Source organism: Anser anser (genome assembly GCF_964211835.1).
Source record: "Anser anser genome assembly, chromosome: 11".
Classification (NCBI taxonomy): domain Eukaryota; kingdom Metazoa; phylum Chordata; class Aves; order Anseriformes; family Anatidae; genus Anser; species Anser anser.
Genome location: NC_139732.1, coordinates 6,168,366 through 6,181,826, shown reverse-complemented (window position 1 = coordinate 6,181,826; position 13,461 = coordinate 6,168,366). Strand labels below are relative to the sequence as shown.

General features: G+C 49.8%; 1 protein-coding gene across 7 annotated transcripts in view; it reads left to right on the top strand.

Annotated features, from left to right (window-relative positions):
• Positions 1–802: 802 nt before the first annotated feature.
• The window catches only part of ZNF423 (zinc finger protein 423), a 214,690-nt gene continuing 202,031 nt past the window's right edge, over positions 803–13,461 (top strand). Inside the window, exons 1-2 of one of the 7 annotated variants that reach the window (XM_083794811.1) lie at positions 804–2,086; positions 2,968–9,900. Coding sequence is in view for 6 of the 7 variants with exons in the window: in XM_083794810.1 (XP_083650936.1) it covers positions 10,006–10,054 (49 nt within the window). In the remaining variant the exon portion in view is untranslated. The other 6 variants (XM_083794807.1, XM_083794806.1, XM_083794809.1 and 3 more) reach the window with 6 other exon arrangements.

Sequence of the window (13,461 nt, the reverse complement as noted above, 5' to 3'; positions counted from 1 at the left end):
GGTGTTATAGGAAACATTTGTTACTGTATGTCCAGTCCGTGGTGGTAATGTGGAGTGATACTGTAGGAGGGAACTGGAAACCTTTATTATAACATTAATAAACCCAACAGTTTCTGACAAACCTTAAGAAAGCAGAAAATCACCACTGAACATCCATCGAAATTTGATGCTGCGCTAACAAACGTCTTCGCAGTTACATTCTGAATTCACTGGATCAAACGACAAACTCACTCCGGAATTATTTGGGTTTCCTTCGGTGTGGGGAAAAAAAAAAGAAAAAGAAAAAAGAAAAACAAAGCCAAAGAAAGCCCCGAACCCAAACAAAGCCCCCAGGAAGATGCTTTCCAAGCGCCGAGGACTACCGGGAGGGCAGGCTGCAGCCCCGGCACACCCCTGCCCGGTGGCAGCGCGCCGCGGGGCTGCCCGACCCCGGGGGCTTCACTGGGCGCCCAGCGTGACAAGTTTTAAACCATTTCGGATTTTCCTAGAAAAGCAAAACAACCCCCCGCCCCCCCCAAACCCGCCTTCCCAGCAGCGAGGCGCGGGCCGCCCCGGCTCCCGCAGCCCCCCGCGCATCCAGCGGCCGGAGCAGCCCCGTTTGCCCCTTCCTCCCCCTCCGCAGCCGCGGAGCGGCGGCGGGGGGCCGCCGGCGAGCCCGGCGAAGTTTGCCCGGCGCCGCTCGTCCCGGCCCGGCCGAGCCAGCCCGGGCGGCCCCCCCCCGGCCGCCGCTGGAAGGAGCCGCAGCGGCCGCGGGCGGAGCCCCCCCCGCTCCCGCGGCTCCCCCGGCTCCGCGCGGCTCCGCGGGCGGCGGCGGCGCCGAGTCCGGTCCGCGCTGGCGGCGGGTCCGCGTTTTGCGGGCGGCCGCTGTATTTCCCGGGCCGTCCATGGCTCGGTGCTGTTGGCTCTCTCTCCGTCTGATCGGCGCAGGCTGCGCGGGGCTCCCTACGGGATCAGAGCGCTCCCCCGCCGGGACTCCACTCCTCACATCCTCCTGCTGGGACTCAGCTACATTTCCAGCCAAGCCTGGCTTTATTATGTGTGTCTGCACTGCAGCCCCAGCAGCAAGATCGGGAGGAGGAAAAGGAGCCAGGACAAAGAAAAGAGAGGGAGGCTGGCGAGAGCTAAAGAAAATAAAAACCCAGGGCAGCAGCGGCAGCGGCGATGAAGGCAGGAGCGGTGCCGCCTCGCAGCGGATGACCCATGGAGGCAGCTAGCGGGCCCGGCCTCGATGCGAAGCGGCGCTCACCTCGGGCCGCCAAGTGCGTGCGCGCGGGGGAAGGCGGCGGCGAGCGCGGCCGGCGGCGGGGAGCCCCCCCAGCTCCGCGCCGGGCACAGCGCCGGGCACAGCGCCGGGCGGCCGCCCCTCGGCCCCAATAAAGGAGGACTCGGCGGCCTCACCCGCCGGGCGGCGGAGGCCAGCGAGGGAGAGGAGCCCGCGGGCAGAGCCGGGAGGGAAGGGGGGGAGCCGAGCGCGGCCGCGGGGAGGATTTAGGAAAAGCGCAGCCGGGTCGCACCCCCGGAGCGCCTCGCATTGTCGGGGCCGTCGCCGGGCTTATTTTTAGACGCTGATTCTCCCCGCGCCCTCCCCCCCCCCCCCCCTCCGGAGCCCCGCACGGCTTTTTTGTATTATTCTGAAAGTGCGAGCCGGACTGAGAGCCGCAGGGCGCCTGCAAACTTTAAAGAGAACAAAAAGGCGGGTGGGGGCGCGGAGGGGCTCGGCATTATTTGCACATCGAAGGGGAGGAAAGAAAAAAAAAAAAAGGGAAAAAAAGAAATTGCAACTGTTGCGCCTGTGATTTTTTTTTTTCCCCCGGGGGGAGAACCTCTAGGTGCCCGAGGGGGTGGAAAGAGGAGTTGAAGTTGCCGCATTGCAACAGGCAAAAGAAGTGAGAAATCAAAATAATCGATCCCGCTGCCGCCGCTTCGCCTCGCGGAGCCGAGCTAAAGTTTCGAGGGGCGCGAGGCAGGGCGAGGGCAGGGCAGGCAGGGGCCGGCGGGCCGGAGGAAGACGCGGCGGCCGGGAGGACGAGCCAGCGGCGCCCGGACATGTCCAGGAGGAAGCAAGCCAAGCCCCGCTCGGTGAAAGGTAAGCGCCCGCCGCCCGGCCCCGGGCACCCGCCGCCGCCGCCGCTCCAGCCTCCGCGGCGCGGCCAATCAGGGCCGGGGCCCGGCTTGGCGGGGATTGCGAATCCCCCCCGCCCCGGGGCCCGGCCGGCCGGGCGGGCGGCGAGGGGAGCGGCCGGGAGGGGGCCGCCGCCCGCCCGCCCTCCATCTTGGGGGCTCCGCGCCCCGCGCCGGGGGCGGGCCGAGAGCCGCCCGGCGGGGCAGCGGCCGCGGCGCCCTCGCGTAATGGCGGCCCCCGGCCCCGCGGCGGGAGGCAGCGCTGCGGGGGCCGCGGGGGCGGGCGGAGCCGCGGCGGGGCTCGGGGGGCTGCGGGAGGCCGGGGGCGGGCGCGGTGCGGGGCGGAGGGGGGGGGCGCAGCGGGGTGGCGGAGACGGGGAGCGCCGCAGCACCGCCCGCGAGGGGAAAAGTTTGGCGGCGGTGCCCGGCCGTCCGGCGCGGCGTGAAGGCGGGGGAGGACGAGACCCGGCGGCTGCAGCCCGGAGCATCTGCAGGGCCGCCGACTTGCTCGGGGCCGCGGGAACAATAGCCGGGCCCGGGCGTCCATCAATACGGGCTCGGCGCCCAGCCCCGCGCGGCAGCACGGGCCGTGCGGGGAGCCCAGGGGCGCTGCGGGGAGGCCGCTGCGGGGGCTGCCGGCCGCGGGGCCCCGCGGCTTTGTCCGCCGCTCGGGGCTTTGTTGTGGAGGCACAAAAGGGGTCGGGGTGCCCGCCAGGAAGCGAAAACTCGGGAGCGATTCGTAATTAAAGAACTCGCGGCTGGACCAAATTAGCGTTGGGTTGGCTCTTCGACCAGTTAACGCAGGGATCGAAACCCCATCCGGGGCCATTTTATGTTCTTTCCGAGGTACCCTCGGTTCAGCACATCGCAATGGAAATAGGCTTCAAATGTTTGTGAAGTTTTTGTGAAGTAAGCCCTTGATCGTCACAGAAAGCTTCCTCGCTCCCCCCGACCCATCGTCGCCCGGAGCCCTGCGCCGAGCGGCAGCCGCATGGCGTGGCGGTGCGGTGCGGTGCGACCCTCGCGGCCCCTGCAAAGGAGGGAAGGAGAAAGGAGCAGCCCGCGGGAAGGAGAAAGGGCAGAGCCAGAGCCAGAGCGATTTCTAGGAGATGTGCTGAAATAACGTGGCTGGAACCGAAAAGGCTCGCAGGCTGCAAACAGCCACCCAGGCCTCGGGTCACGACTTCCCTGGGCACGGGGATCACCCTGAGCAGGCAGGCCTCTGGAGCCTGGGGTATTTTTCTGTGCTTCAGTGTCACGCTTAACGTCCGGGACGCAGCCGTACGTCAGTGAAACCGTACGCGCTCTAGAAGCCCAGTTAATAAACGCTGGCACCTTGTTACATAACGGCATTAGATATTTACGTTTATTCGTTTGTTTTCTACCTCATTACTTTTCAGGCAGTGATCTCTCTCCCAGGCTATTGATGCTGCATAACGAAAATTTATCCCTAACTCTAAGATAGAACAGGTCGCTATTTACAAGAGCATTTTTATGAATTGAAGCAGGTAACTTATTGGCAAGTCACAGCCAAGAAACGTTTTCCATGCAATGTAGAAATATCTAGAATGTCTTTGCAACAGGGAGCTGGGTGAAGCCTGGTTCTTAGAGATTCTAAATATTCCTCTAGTCTCTAGGCACAAAAAACGTCTTTTCAGCTTCAGTATAAACTGGCTGTAAATTACAGGTCTTAGCATGAGCTGACTAATAGGGAATCTAAGGAATGGGCTGAATGTGGGTGAAATTTTCAATAATAGGAGGCAACTCGTATGTATGTATACAGGATATAGAATTTCTTCCTTTTCTTATGCCCATACGTATCTTTTGCTTTTAAGAAGTCCATCATATACATTTTGTGGTCTAGGGAGCTGGCAACCCAGTAGATTGCCACAGTACACGTTTCCATGGAAATAATTGAGATGTAATAAATAAAGGCACTCTGAGGTCACAGGTTTCCCAATTCAACTGAGAAGAAAACAAGCATAAATTATGTGGATATGTGTGTAGCATTTAGGACTTCAAACAATTTGCCGGTTTTCTCTTTTCTGTATATTTATTTCACTTTGTATAGTAACCTTGGTATTTATTAACCACTAGTGAGATTTGTGCATCCTTTTTCATTCAGAAAGATTACATACTAAAATAGAATCGGTGTGTGCTTGTAATGAAAGGGATGCTTCTGCATGCAAAAGGCAAGTTGCCTGCGCATTAACTGTGAGTGATGCTGTCTTTGACATTAAAGAAGCAACCGACTCTGACAGAAGTATCAAATGCTGACAACTCTTTAGATCCACGTAATTTAAAATTAAGCAATTGTAAACCAGACCTGGATGGCTGCAAACCTGCGGGTACTGTGGCCCCACAGTCTGTATGATGAGGCATCTGGTTCAGCCTCGCAGAAAGTTGCAATAATTACTGCAGCTGTAACTCCGGCAGCAGCCATGGAATTTCCCCCGGTGCGGATTCATCACTTGCAACACAACACACTGCTGATTTGGTTGACCCATCGGTTGTGGCTGTGCAGGCCCCAAGGCACTCAGCCCTGGAGCTGATGGCTGGGGACAGGGCTCTCCTTGGCTCCAAGGAAGGTTGCTGCGGGTCAGGCAGGGCAGAACAGAAGTAGGAGGGACCGAGGTTTTGTTGGCTGGCAGGATAAACCATTCGGGGACAACGTGATGGCAGTGGCTTTGGAGTCATGCACTTGCCTGTTCTGAAGCTGTCCTTCTCGTCATAGCCGGGCCCATAAAAGTACTTTTCCTCAACACAGGACCTTCCTTTGCCCTGTTGCCAGTAATCTGATCTGCTGGTGGCTTTGCCAGAGTTCTGCAAGGAGAGCTGTACGCTCCTTAGTGCTGTTAAAACCACAAGGTTTGAACCCCAGACCATAATGGAGCAGAGAACATCCCAGCAGTTCCCCGTGCCCTGTTACGAGCGGTCCCAGCCACATCCACGCGGGCGCCCTCAGAAGTTCGCTGTGGGCCATCAGCTCTGGGGAGAGCTGCCTCCCGCGTTCGCCGTGAGGCTGGAGCGAGGCAGGTGTTAATGGTGCCTGTTGATCAAACTGTAGCTACGCGTTGCAGCCCAGTGTCTCTGGAAGCAATTCTGTGGAAGCGCGGCTGCGAAACGCGCAGGTCTGGTAGCAGAGCCGTAGGTTTCAGGTCCCACGTAATGTAATTGAAGAATAACTTGGAGGCAGTTTGTGGGGACTGGGCTGGCGTTGGCACAAGGTTTTCAGCATCAGATGCACTTTGCTTGCCGAATTTGACAGTTCTGCAAATTGCTGTCAGGTTGCAAGGGTGTTTTGTGCATAAACGTGCTAGTCAGTAATCAAACTGTTTTGCAAAAGAATGCACTAATTAAGTCTAGATTTGTTATCCTACTTGAAGTTGCAGAATTGCTGTCATATTTTTCCGCTTTCAGTTGGCAAAAATGCTGATAGAAACTTTTGATTCACACCCTACCTGCCTCATTTGTGTCAGTCAAGGGAAAAAAAAAAGGGGTTGTTCACTACTTCGTTATCTGCAAAGTAAATAAAAATACTTCAGCCATTTGCTGAGTTCCAATTAGTTGATTGCTATGAATGATCTTCTTTAAAGGAATGCTGTTTTACCTATCTGCTCATACAAAGGTTTGATTTTTAATGTCTTGTGAAAAGGATTCTCTTTGTCTTGATTGATGTCAAGAATAAAAGCGTGATGGTAATATCCCTTTGAAAGCTATTGTATTGTCAGCTCTGGCTGACAGCAGGAGGCCCTCCTAGTGCTATAGATTAGCGCTGTGAAAACACTGACATTTTCTTTGTTATATTGCTGTTGTTCTGCTTGCAAAGTCAATTATACAATGTCGGAGCTCAGTTACAGAGTTGACTGTGGAAGTAACAATGTCTTTCATACTTGTCTTAAAGATATAATTTTCTTTTTTTCCCAGTTGATAGAGAAGAACCTGCAGGTACTGGAACAGTACATTCTACAAATTAAATTTTGACAAGTATAATCATAATTGCCAAATACAAGAGACTTGTGCGATTATCCTTTAATTTTACAGTTCATTCAAGTTTCGGTGGAATTTTATTGATACAGTGAAAGCAGCAGCTAAAATTGATAAAACTCATATCAAATAAGATTACACTCTTGATTGTTCTTTATCAAGTGTAGCTTTTGGGGGATTAGGAATAATTGGAGATGTTGGTGTTTCGTCGTGGGGCTGGTGCCATGAGAACGTTTGAATCCATGCAGTATAGCGAGCATTGCCTTTAGGGATTAGCCTGCAGTTTTTAATTTTTGAGCGTGTATTTTGATACAAGCCTAGCAGCGTTCTCCCCTGAACTCCACAAGTCCCATTTTCCTTCCTCTTTCTCCCTCCGGTATGGTTTCCTGGACAGGATCTGTGTGGTATTTAACTGGTTTTGCTGATTGAAACTCATGCCTGTGTGCAAACACCTTTTAATTGTGGTCTGTTCCCATTGGTCCTGGCAAGCATAACTAATAAATGTGGCCAAAAATTGAAAAGGGTGGAAAAGGCAGTGCGAAGGGTTTAAATACGAATGGAGAGAAAATAGAATTCTCATGTTTTTAGTGATGCTGCATCTAATGCCATTGATGAAAAGCAAATACCAAGCAGCAGCAGTGACTCTCAGAGAACATCTTTTTTTTTTTTTCTTCAAAAGTATCCATGTAAAATCAGTGCAAGCTACAGAACATCATTCATTACTGAATTGCTTCAGATGACACATGCAAAAAAAATAATCAGAGAGCTCTTGTTAGGACGTTAATTGTAGGATTTCTAAATTACTATTATAAACTAATAGAGTAACAAAAGATTCCACAGTTACCAGTAATTTGTCAGGATTTATTTTGTTTTTCTTCAATAATTGAAAATTAATGTCTTGAAGTGAAAGCAGATGTTCATGCCATCCTCTGAATTGGATATAAAAATGATGTTTTGTAGATGCATTAAGCTTGTGTAAACACAAATTGTCTTATCATAGATGGGGCTTTGGCTTGGTTTTATCTATTGTTTGGTGCCAAATTAACTTTTATGTTAAACCTGGGTAAGTGCTTTCAGCCTGGTTGAATGAACTAAGCCACTAAGCTATGAGCTTGGGGTGGCACCCAATGCTCAGTTGTTAGAATAAACATTTTAAACAACCTCCCTCACGTGCTGGCTCTGTGAATGGTGATGCTTTCTCATGCTGTAGAATTAATATTTATTTCAGTTTTGATAAATGTGCTCTTAATTTTATTCAGTTATTTTTTACTGAACTTGTTCACTTTTATCCTCCCCCCCACAATCTGGGGAATCAATGTTTTAGATCATGACAACATTTGAAAAATGCAACACACGTTGTGCTCTGTTTGTTTGTTTGTTTGTTTGAAGTAATCTCTTGGTCTCATTTGTTAGCCTGCAATCTGCAAAAGATAGTATTTTTTTCCTTGTATTTTAATATTCTCTTAAAAGATTATTAATTACCCACAGTAATTGAACTGTCTTATAAAAATGCCTACACCAACCCCTCATCACTCCATCAGTATTCTCCTTAAATGCCTCTGAAAAAGGATGGCTATTATGTTCCGCTGTATCCTACTAAATGCACCGGAGTAATGAAGTACTAATAATATAAAGCCTGTTACAGACTTCTGCTAAATCCTCACTGACAAATGGTGCTGGAGGGGATGGTCTGGTGGTGTGCATGCGTTATGTACGTGGGTTATGAGGATTCAGGTGCGTGTTGTAGCCAAGTGAGAGCCAGTTCTGAGCTTTCTGCAGTGCCCACATTTGCTCAGCGTAATTTTAGACCCAGAACTAGGTTCCTGTATGTCTTCTTTTCTGCTGTCCGGTAGTAAATGTAGGAAAGCTGGTTACTTCTCTTAGATAAGTAAGGTAATAAAAGTTTTAAGTACTACATCTCCTTGACAACACCTATATACGTATATATGTGGATATTTTACTCCAGTGAATTAGGGTGGTTTAGCAGAGTCACTTTATTCTAGAGAGCAGAAGGGTGGGGAGACACTGTAAATGGTCTCTTGTGACATGTGCAGCTAAAGAAGGCTCAAGCTCAAACCCCTTGCCATGGTTTGTCTTCTCAAACACGAAAAGGGACCTGATGGGGCCGGGGAGCAGGCAGGTGGTGGCAGAGTGGGGCCGTGGGGTGGTTGGTTTGCGCTGGGCAGTGCCGCAGTGCCCAGCCAAGTCTTGCGATAAGTAGCTTCATTATATTGTTTGCATTTGCTTAAAACCTTTTCCTTTCCAACCGCAGATTAGGCAACAGAAAGACCAATTTGCAGAGCTTGTAAATGCCACTTGTTAATCATATGCAGTACAATTATTATTTTTTTTTTCACTTTCCCCTTTGGATGTATTAAGTCAACTTTTTAGCTTTTTATGTAATTGAAATTTGCCCTTTTGTTACCTGGGCATGAATTATTTTTGAAATGTTGTCATTACCTGCCCTGCTGTGAGGTTTATCTCTTCTGTTCATCCTAATTAAATAAAACATAGTGTTGTTCGCCAGCCTAGCGTTGCAGTGAATTACCTGCCTGGAGGCTCGCTCTGGCGTTGGTGCTTGTTGCAGCCGCAGACGTTGACTAACACATTTACTTTTAGATTTTCATTTCAAAGGGATCAGTTTGTGCTGTGTGACAGGTGAATGGCAAATGCTTTACAGTACTTTCAAGAGCTGAACAAACAGTAAAGGACTGATCGGTACCACAGCAGAGCGGCAGGTACGGCTGTGACACCGCCGTGGGGGCAGAGGAGTGTCGTCTTGGTGGAGGACAGCCACAGCGGAGACCTGTGTGGCTCTGCTGGGGAGAAACGAGCCCTGCCATGGTCTCGTGCTCTCCTGGGCATTTCTGGTGGGGCTGGTCTCGGCTCTCTGCACAGCATCGCCAACAGTTGCGTTCTCCTTGGGCCTGGTGCTGATAAGGAAGGCTGTTTCAAAAGCGTAATAGTTGGAGTTTCTTGATGCAGAAGTTATTTCCAGTTCATGGTAGAGAAAGCAAACAATATGCACGTGTTTTAAAGCAAAGCAGAGGTAAGGTCCCTGCTTGTAGAGAAGCAGTTTTTTTTAAGCCTTCGATAGCTCTACAAAAACCTCGCTGCTCACCAGCGAAACCCCATTATGGGTAAAAGCACAAGAGTTAGCAAGTCGCTGTGCTCCAGTCTCTGCTGGCTCCTACAAGGCTCTGGAGGTTTGGTCAAATGTGGCCTAATTCTGGTTTCCAAATATTAAAAAATTACACAGAGGGCAAAAAGACAAGTTCTTAATATGCATATCCTGGGAAAATCCTAAAACAGTATTTTTACCCCCTCCAGTCCCAAGGCTAATCAAAATTCCTTTGTTTCCACATCTACCATTAAAATACATCCCTCCCTTGGTTGCCTGCTGAATGCACAAGTTTAACCACTCAGTTGATTGGACTCACAGAAGCTGTTACTGGCTTTACAGAGGATTTGCCTACAGATAATTCAGAGATGGGAGTGATACCCCAAGCAACTTCCAGCAGCGTTGGTGCTTAATTTAGCAGTTCTGAGTATTTCTTGATGATCCTCACCTGGCTGGGGTGAGGTTTTTCTGCATTGCCATGGAGGGAAGGTAGCCAAGCCCTTCGCATGGTGATTGCTGGGACTTGTCTCACATGGTGGTCAACTGAGTGTTAATCAAGGTGGTGGTAATAAAGACCTGCTGTGCCCTTTGAAAAGAGGGTGGTTGGTACCCTGCAGAGCCAAAGCCCTTCACTGGGGGAGTATCTAGGACGTACTGCTCTAGTTTTTAGGGTAAGTGGAAGTTTGCCCCTTGATGTTAGTTGGAGCTTGTTTGAGTGTTTAGATGTAAACCAGCGATGCAAGCTCAAGTCTTCTAGATCTACTGGAGAGCTACAGATGCTAACTGAGATTCCTGTTGATGTTGGAGGTCCACGAGCAAGTCTAGGTATTGATCAGCTATGGGATGAAGCCTCTGTCCTATTTTTGTTGGTGGCAGTGTTTTTCACTGATCTCAATAGGGATGGGATTTTATTCTCTGGTTTTGAGTCACAATTGAGGGAGAAAGCAGAGAAGAGATGTGGTGGGAGCAGTCACTTGGCACCTGATACTGCAGAGCTTATCTCCTGCTGCTTCTGCAGGGTCACTGCCGATGGAGTTTCCAGCAGACCCCTGGGTATGTTTAAGGTGCAGGGGATGCAACAGTGCTCTGGGAGCTCCCTGATGGCACTGTGGGAAACCCTAGAGACGTAGCCCATGTTTTAACAGCCATTAACCCAAACGGGGCAAGCCATGCCTGAGCAAAACTGACCATCATTCTTCATCCTTTCAACCTCCTGTCCCTAAAACTTGAAAAGCTAAAGAAGGTGGAGAAAGCACACAGTGGAAGGGTGAGCTTAATACTTGGGGAGGCAGAAGTGTTAAGTGGAGAAAGATAGAAATAAAATAGAAACAAACAAACAAACCAACAAACCAGGAAATCTGTTGCTGGCATTTGAGTATGGAAGGTGTCTGATGATTAGATGCAAAGTATTGGCACAGGTGCTAACTTACCCTTAGCTGTGTCCTTATTTTTTTTAACTCTTATTTTAAGACTGAGAGAAAAAACAAATCTGAAAAGTAAATCTAGCTCTATGGAAAATGGTATAGTTAAGTATAAGTGGAAAAGAAAACACTAGAAATATAAAACACCTAAACAAATTATATTTTCTGCTCTTAATAGACAGTGCTAGTACCTCTCTCTTTAGAGGAGTATAGTTGTTGTGGTTTATGGCTGCCTTTTTTTTTTTTAATAATAAAGAGAAATATGAGAACAACTGTGAACAGTCATTAGTTCTGTGAGTTTCAACTATTTTATGATCATGGCAGCATCTGAGCTTGGCTTGTGAGGATGTCTAATTGCTCGGGGTTTGGGAGGGAAGAGGAGGTAAAGGAGGTTTTCAAGATATCTTACTTAAATGCACACAAATATAGCATAATGTGTGTTTACAAATATTATGTGAAATGTTTACAAACAGTATGTGAAAGAGAAGGTCTGAAGGAATAGATAGCTTTTTTTTTTTTTTTCTTTAAGAACAACTAACCTGGCTGCAAGATGCAAGGAAGCTTTTCTGGTGCACCAGCCTGCCTTCCCTTCTGACAAAAGCAGCAGCCTTCTGCCTAATTGCTTGATAGGCAAATGCAGCTTTGCTTTATTTTACTTATTCAAGCTCTTGTTCAAATTTATCTTGTTTTGTTAGACTACTCAGATGAGTGAAGAGATACTGAGCTACATACACAGTAATGCCAAGTTTGTATATTATTTATTGCTGAATTCTGTGGAGATGTCTTAGCCAGGCGATTTGCTCATGGTCTCCTTTATTTCTAGGAAAATGGCATGCCTTGCCCTTCATAATTTCTTTGCTTTTACTGACCAGACTGTTCCCCCAGAGGGCATGTGGGATGTGGCAGAGTACTGAAAATCCTGGGATGGAGAAGTAGAGAAGGAGGTCTGTGTGTGAATGGCATCTTTTTTTCCTCTAGATTTATTTGGCAAAAATGGTGTGTTTCTGGCACTGATGTTTATGTAGAGTGTAGTAGGCAAGTCTGGGTGAGAAAGTTGTTGCCTTGAAAGGATTTTCTTAAATAAGTACTTTCAGTTAGATTCTGAACATCATTTGGGAGTGTGGTACAATGTATTTTGAGCCTCTTTAAAACAAAACTGTGAATGCTTGTCTTCAGATCTGGTACTGAGTTTCACCTAATGCTTGTGTGTGGAGTCCATTGATGTGGTCCCCTTGATTTAAAGCTTTTTTATTTCCTGCTTAATAACAGATACATGAGACCTGCTTTAAAGCTCTGTTTTGGTTTATTTTAGTTGCTATTTTTTTGTCCTCAATAAATGCTCAAAAGAAAGCTGCTGTTTTTATTCATCTTAATGTGAGTAAATTTGGAGTGGGACTTAAAGGTGGAGGTCAGAAAGCCCCGGGAGGTGCCCAAGGGGGCTGTGTGTGGCTTGTGTAGGAGCTGCTGCCTCCAGGAGCAGGGTCTGCTGAAAGCTTTCTGTCTGAAGAAAAATGAAGCCAAGCCTTCCTAGTATCTGTAGCCTGTGAAAAGGTTGTTGGTGGAGTCCCTTCAGCAGCCTTGCTTTCCTTCCTGCATCTCCTTGGGAAGCTTTCCTTTGTGGGAGAGCTTCAGGTTGGCCTTCTTCCCCAGCTGGAAGCCCTCTGACTGAGTTTTTTCTCCTCAGCCTCTGTTGGTTTTGCTCCTTGTGGTATGGAAAACAGCTGCAGGCATGCTGGGAGAGGTGCCTGGGTGGGCCAGGAGGGGCCAGCAGGACCCTGGCCACGGCTGCTCTCGGTGGAGCCCAACAGGGAGGAGAAAACACGTGGGGCCATCCTGCTGGGGCGCTCTGAAAGCGCTGGGAAGCCCCAGCGGGCGGCAGGCTTGCAGGAGGGCCCTCCCCGCCTGCTGAGGAGCGGTGGGCTTTTATTAGGCAGCGTGCATCTGCTCCTCTGTCTGCCTTACTGTCTGCTGCCAGGCTTGACTCGATTCTCCTGCATTAGCACGCCCCAATGGGTTTGTTTTCATGTGAAGATTGTTTTTTAAACTGCTGTTGTCATATCAAGAAAATACCCTCCAACGCCCCCTCCTCAGGAGAGCCCCTGACTGGAATGCCTTCTGCAGCTCGGCATGTGCTATGGGCCTCGGCTGTGGGTAGGAGGGTGGGGACAAACCCTGGTGGGTCTGGAGGAACCGCTGTACGTCGGCACCACCAGCCTGCTCCTTAGTACCTCACTGGAGCACGTGCGTAGTGCCAGCTTTGGTTCATGTTTTACTCTTTGTTGTGTCATAACCGCTGTGAGTGAAATGCAGCATAGGCCGGGCAGTGTGCTGGTGGCAGTAGCATAGGCCACGCAGCGTGCTGGTGGCAGCACTGATCTGCTGTGCCGTGGTGCCACCAGTACTTTCTGCTCCTGCGTGGGGGCCCCAGGTTTATGTGGGGGGCCCAGGTTTGGGGGAGCAGGGGAGGCCCCACAGGCTGGAGCTCAACTGGCGGCTCTCAGCTCCTGGCAGCCGCCCCGCATGAGGAGACCTGGCTGAGGAGCCATCCTCTTCTCCACCCTGACTGAGTGAAGGTAATGCCACTAATAAATTAGACTATGCTTCTCAAGAAGAAGGGAGATTTATTATCTGTGTGCAGCTTTCACCATAGGCTATGTCGCCATTGCACATATGAGACCAAATGGGTGCTTGTATGATGGTGAGTTGCGGTTCTTGTTGCTGATTTACAATTGTGCTTTTCTGATCATTTTGACTATGGCTGACCCAAATACTGCTGTGCCCAGTAACCTAATGTACAGGCTCATGAGCGTT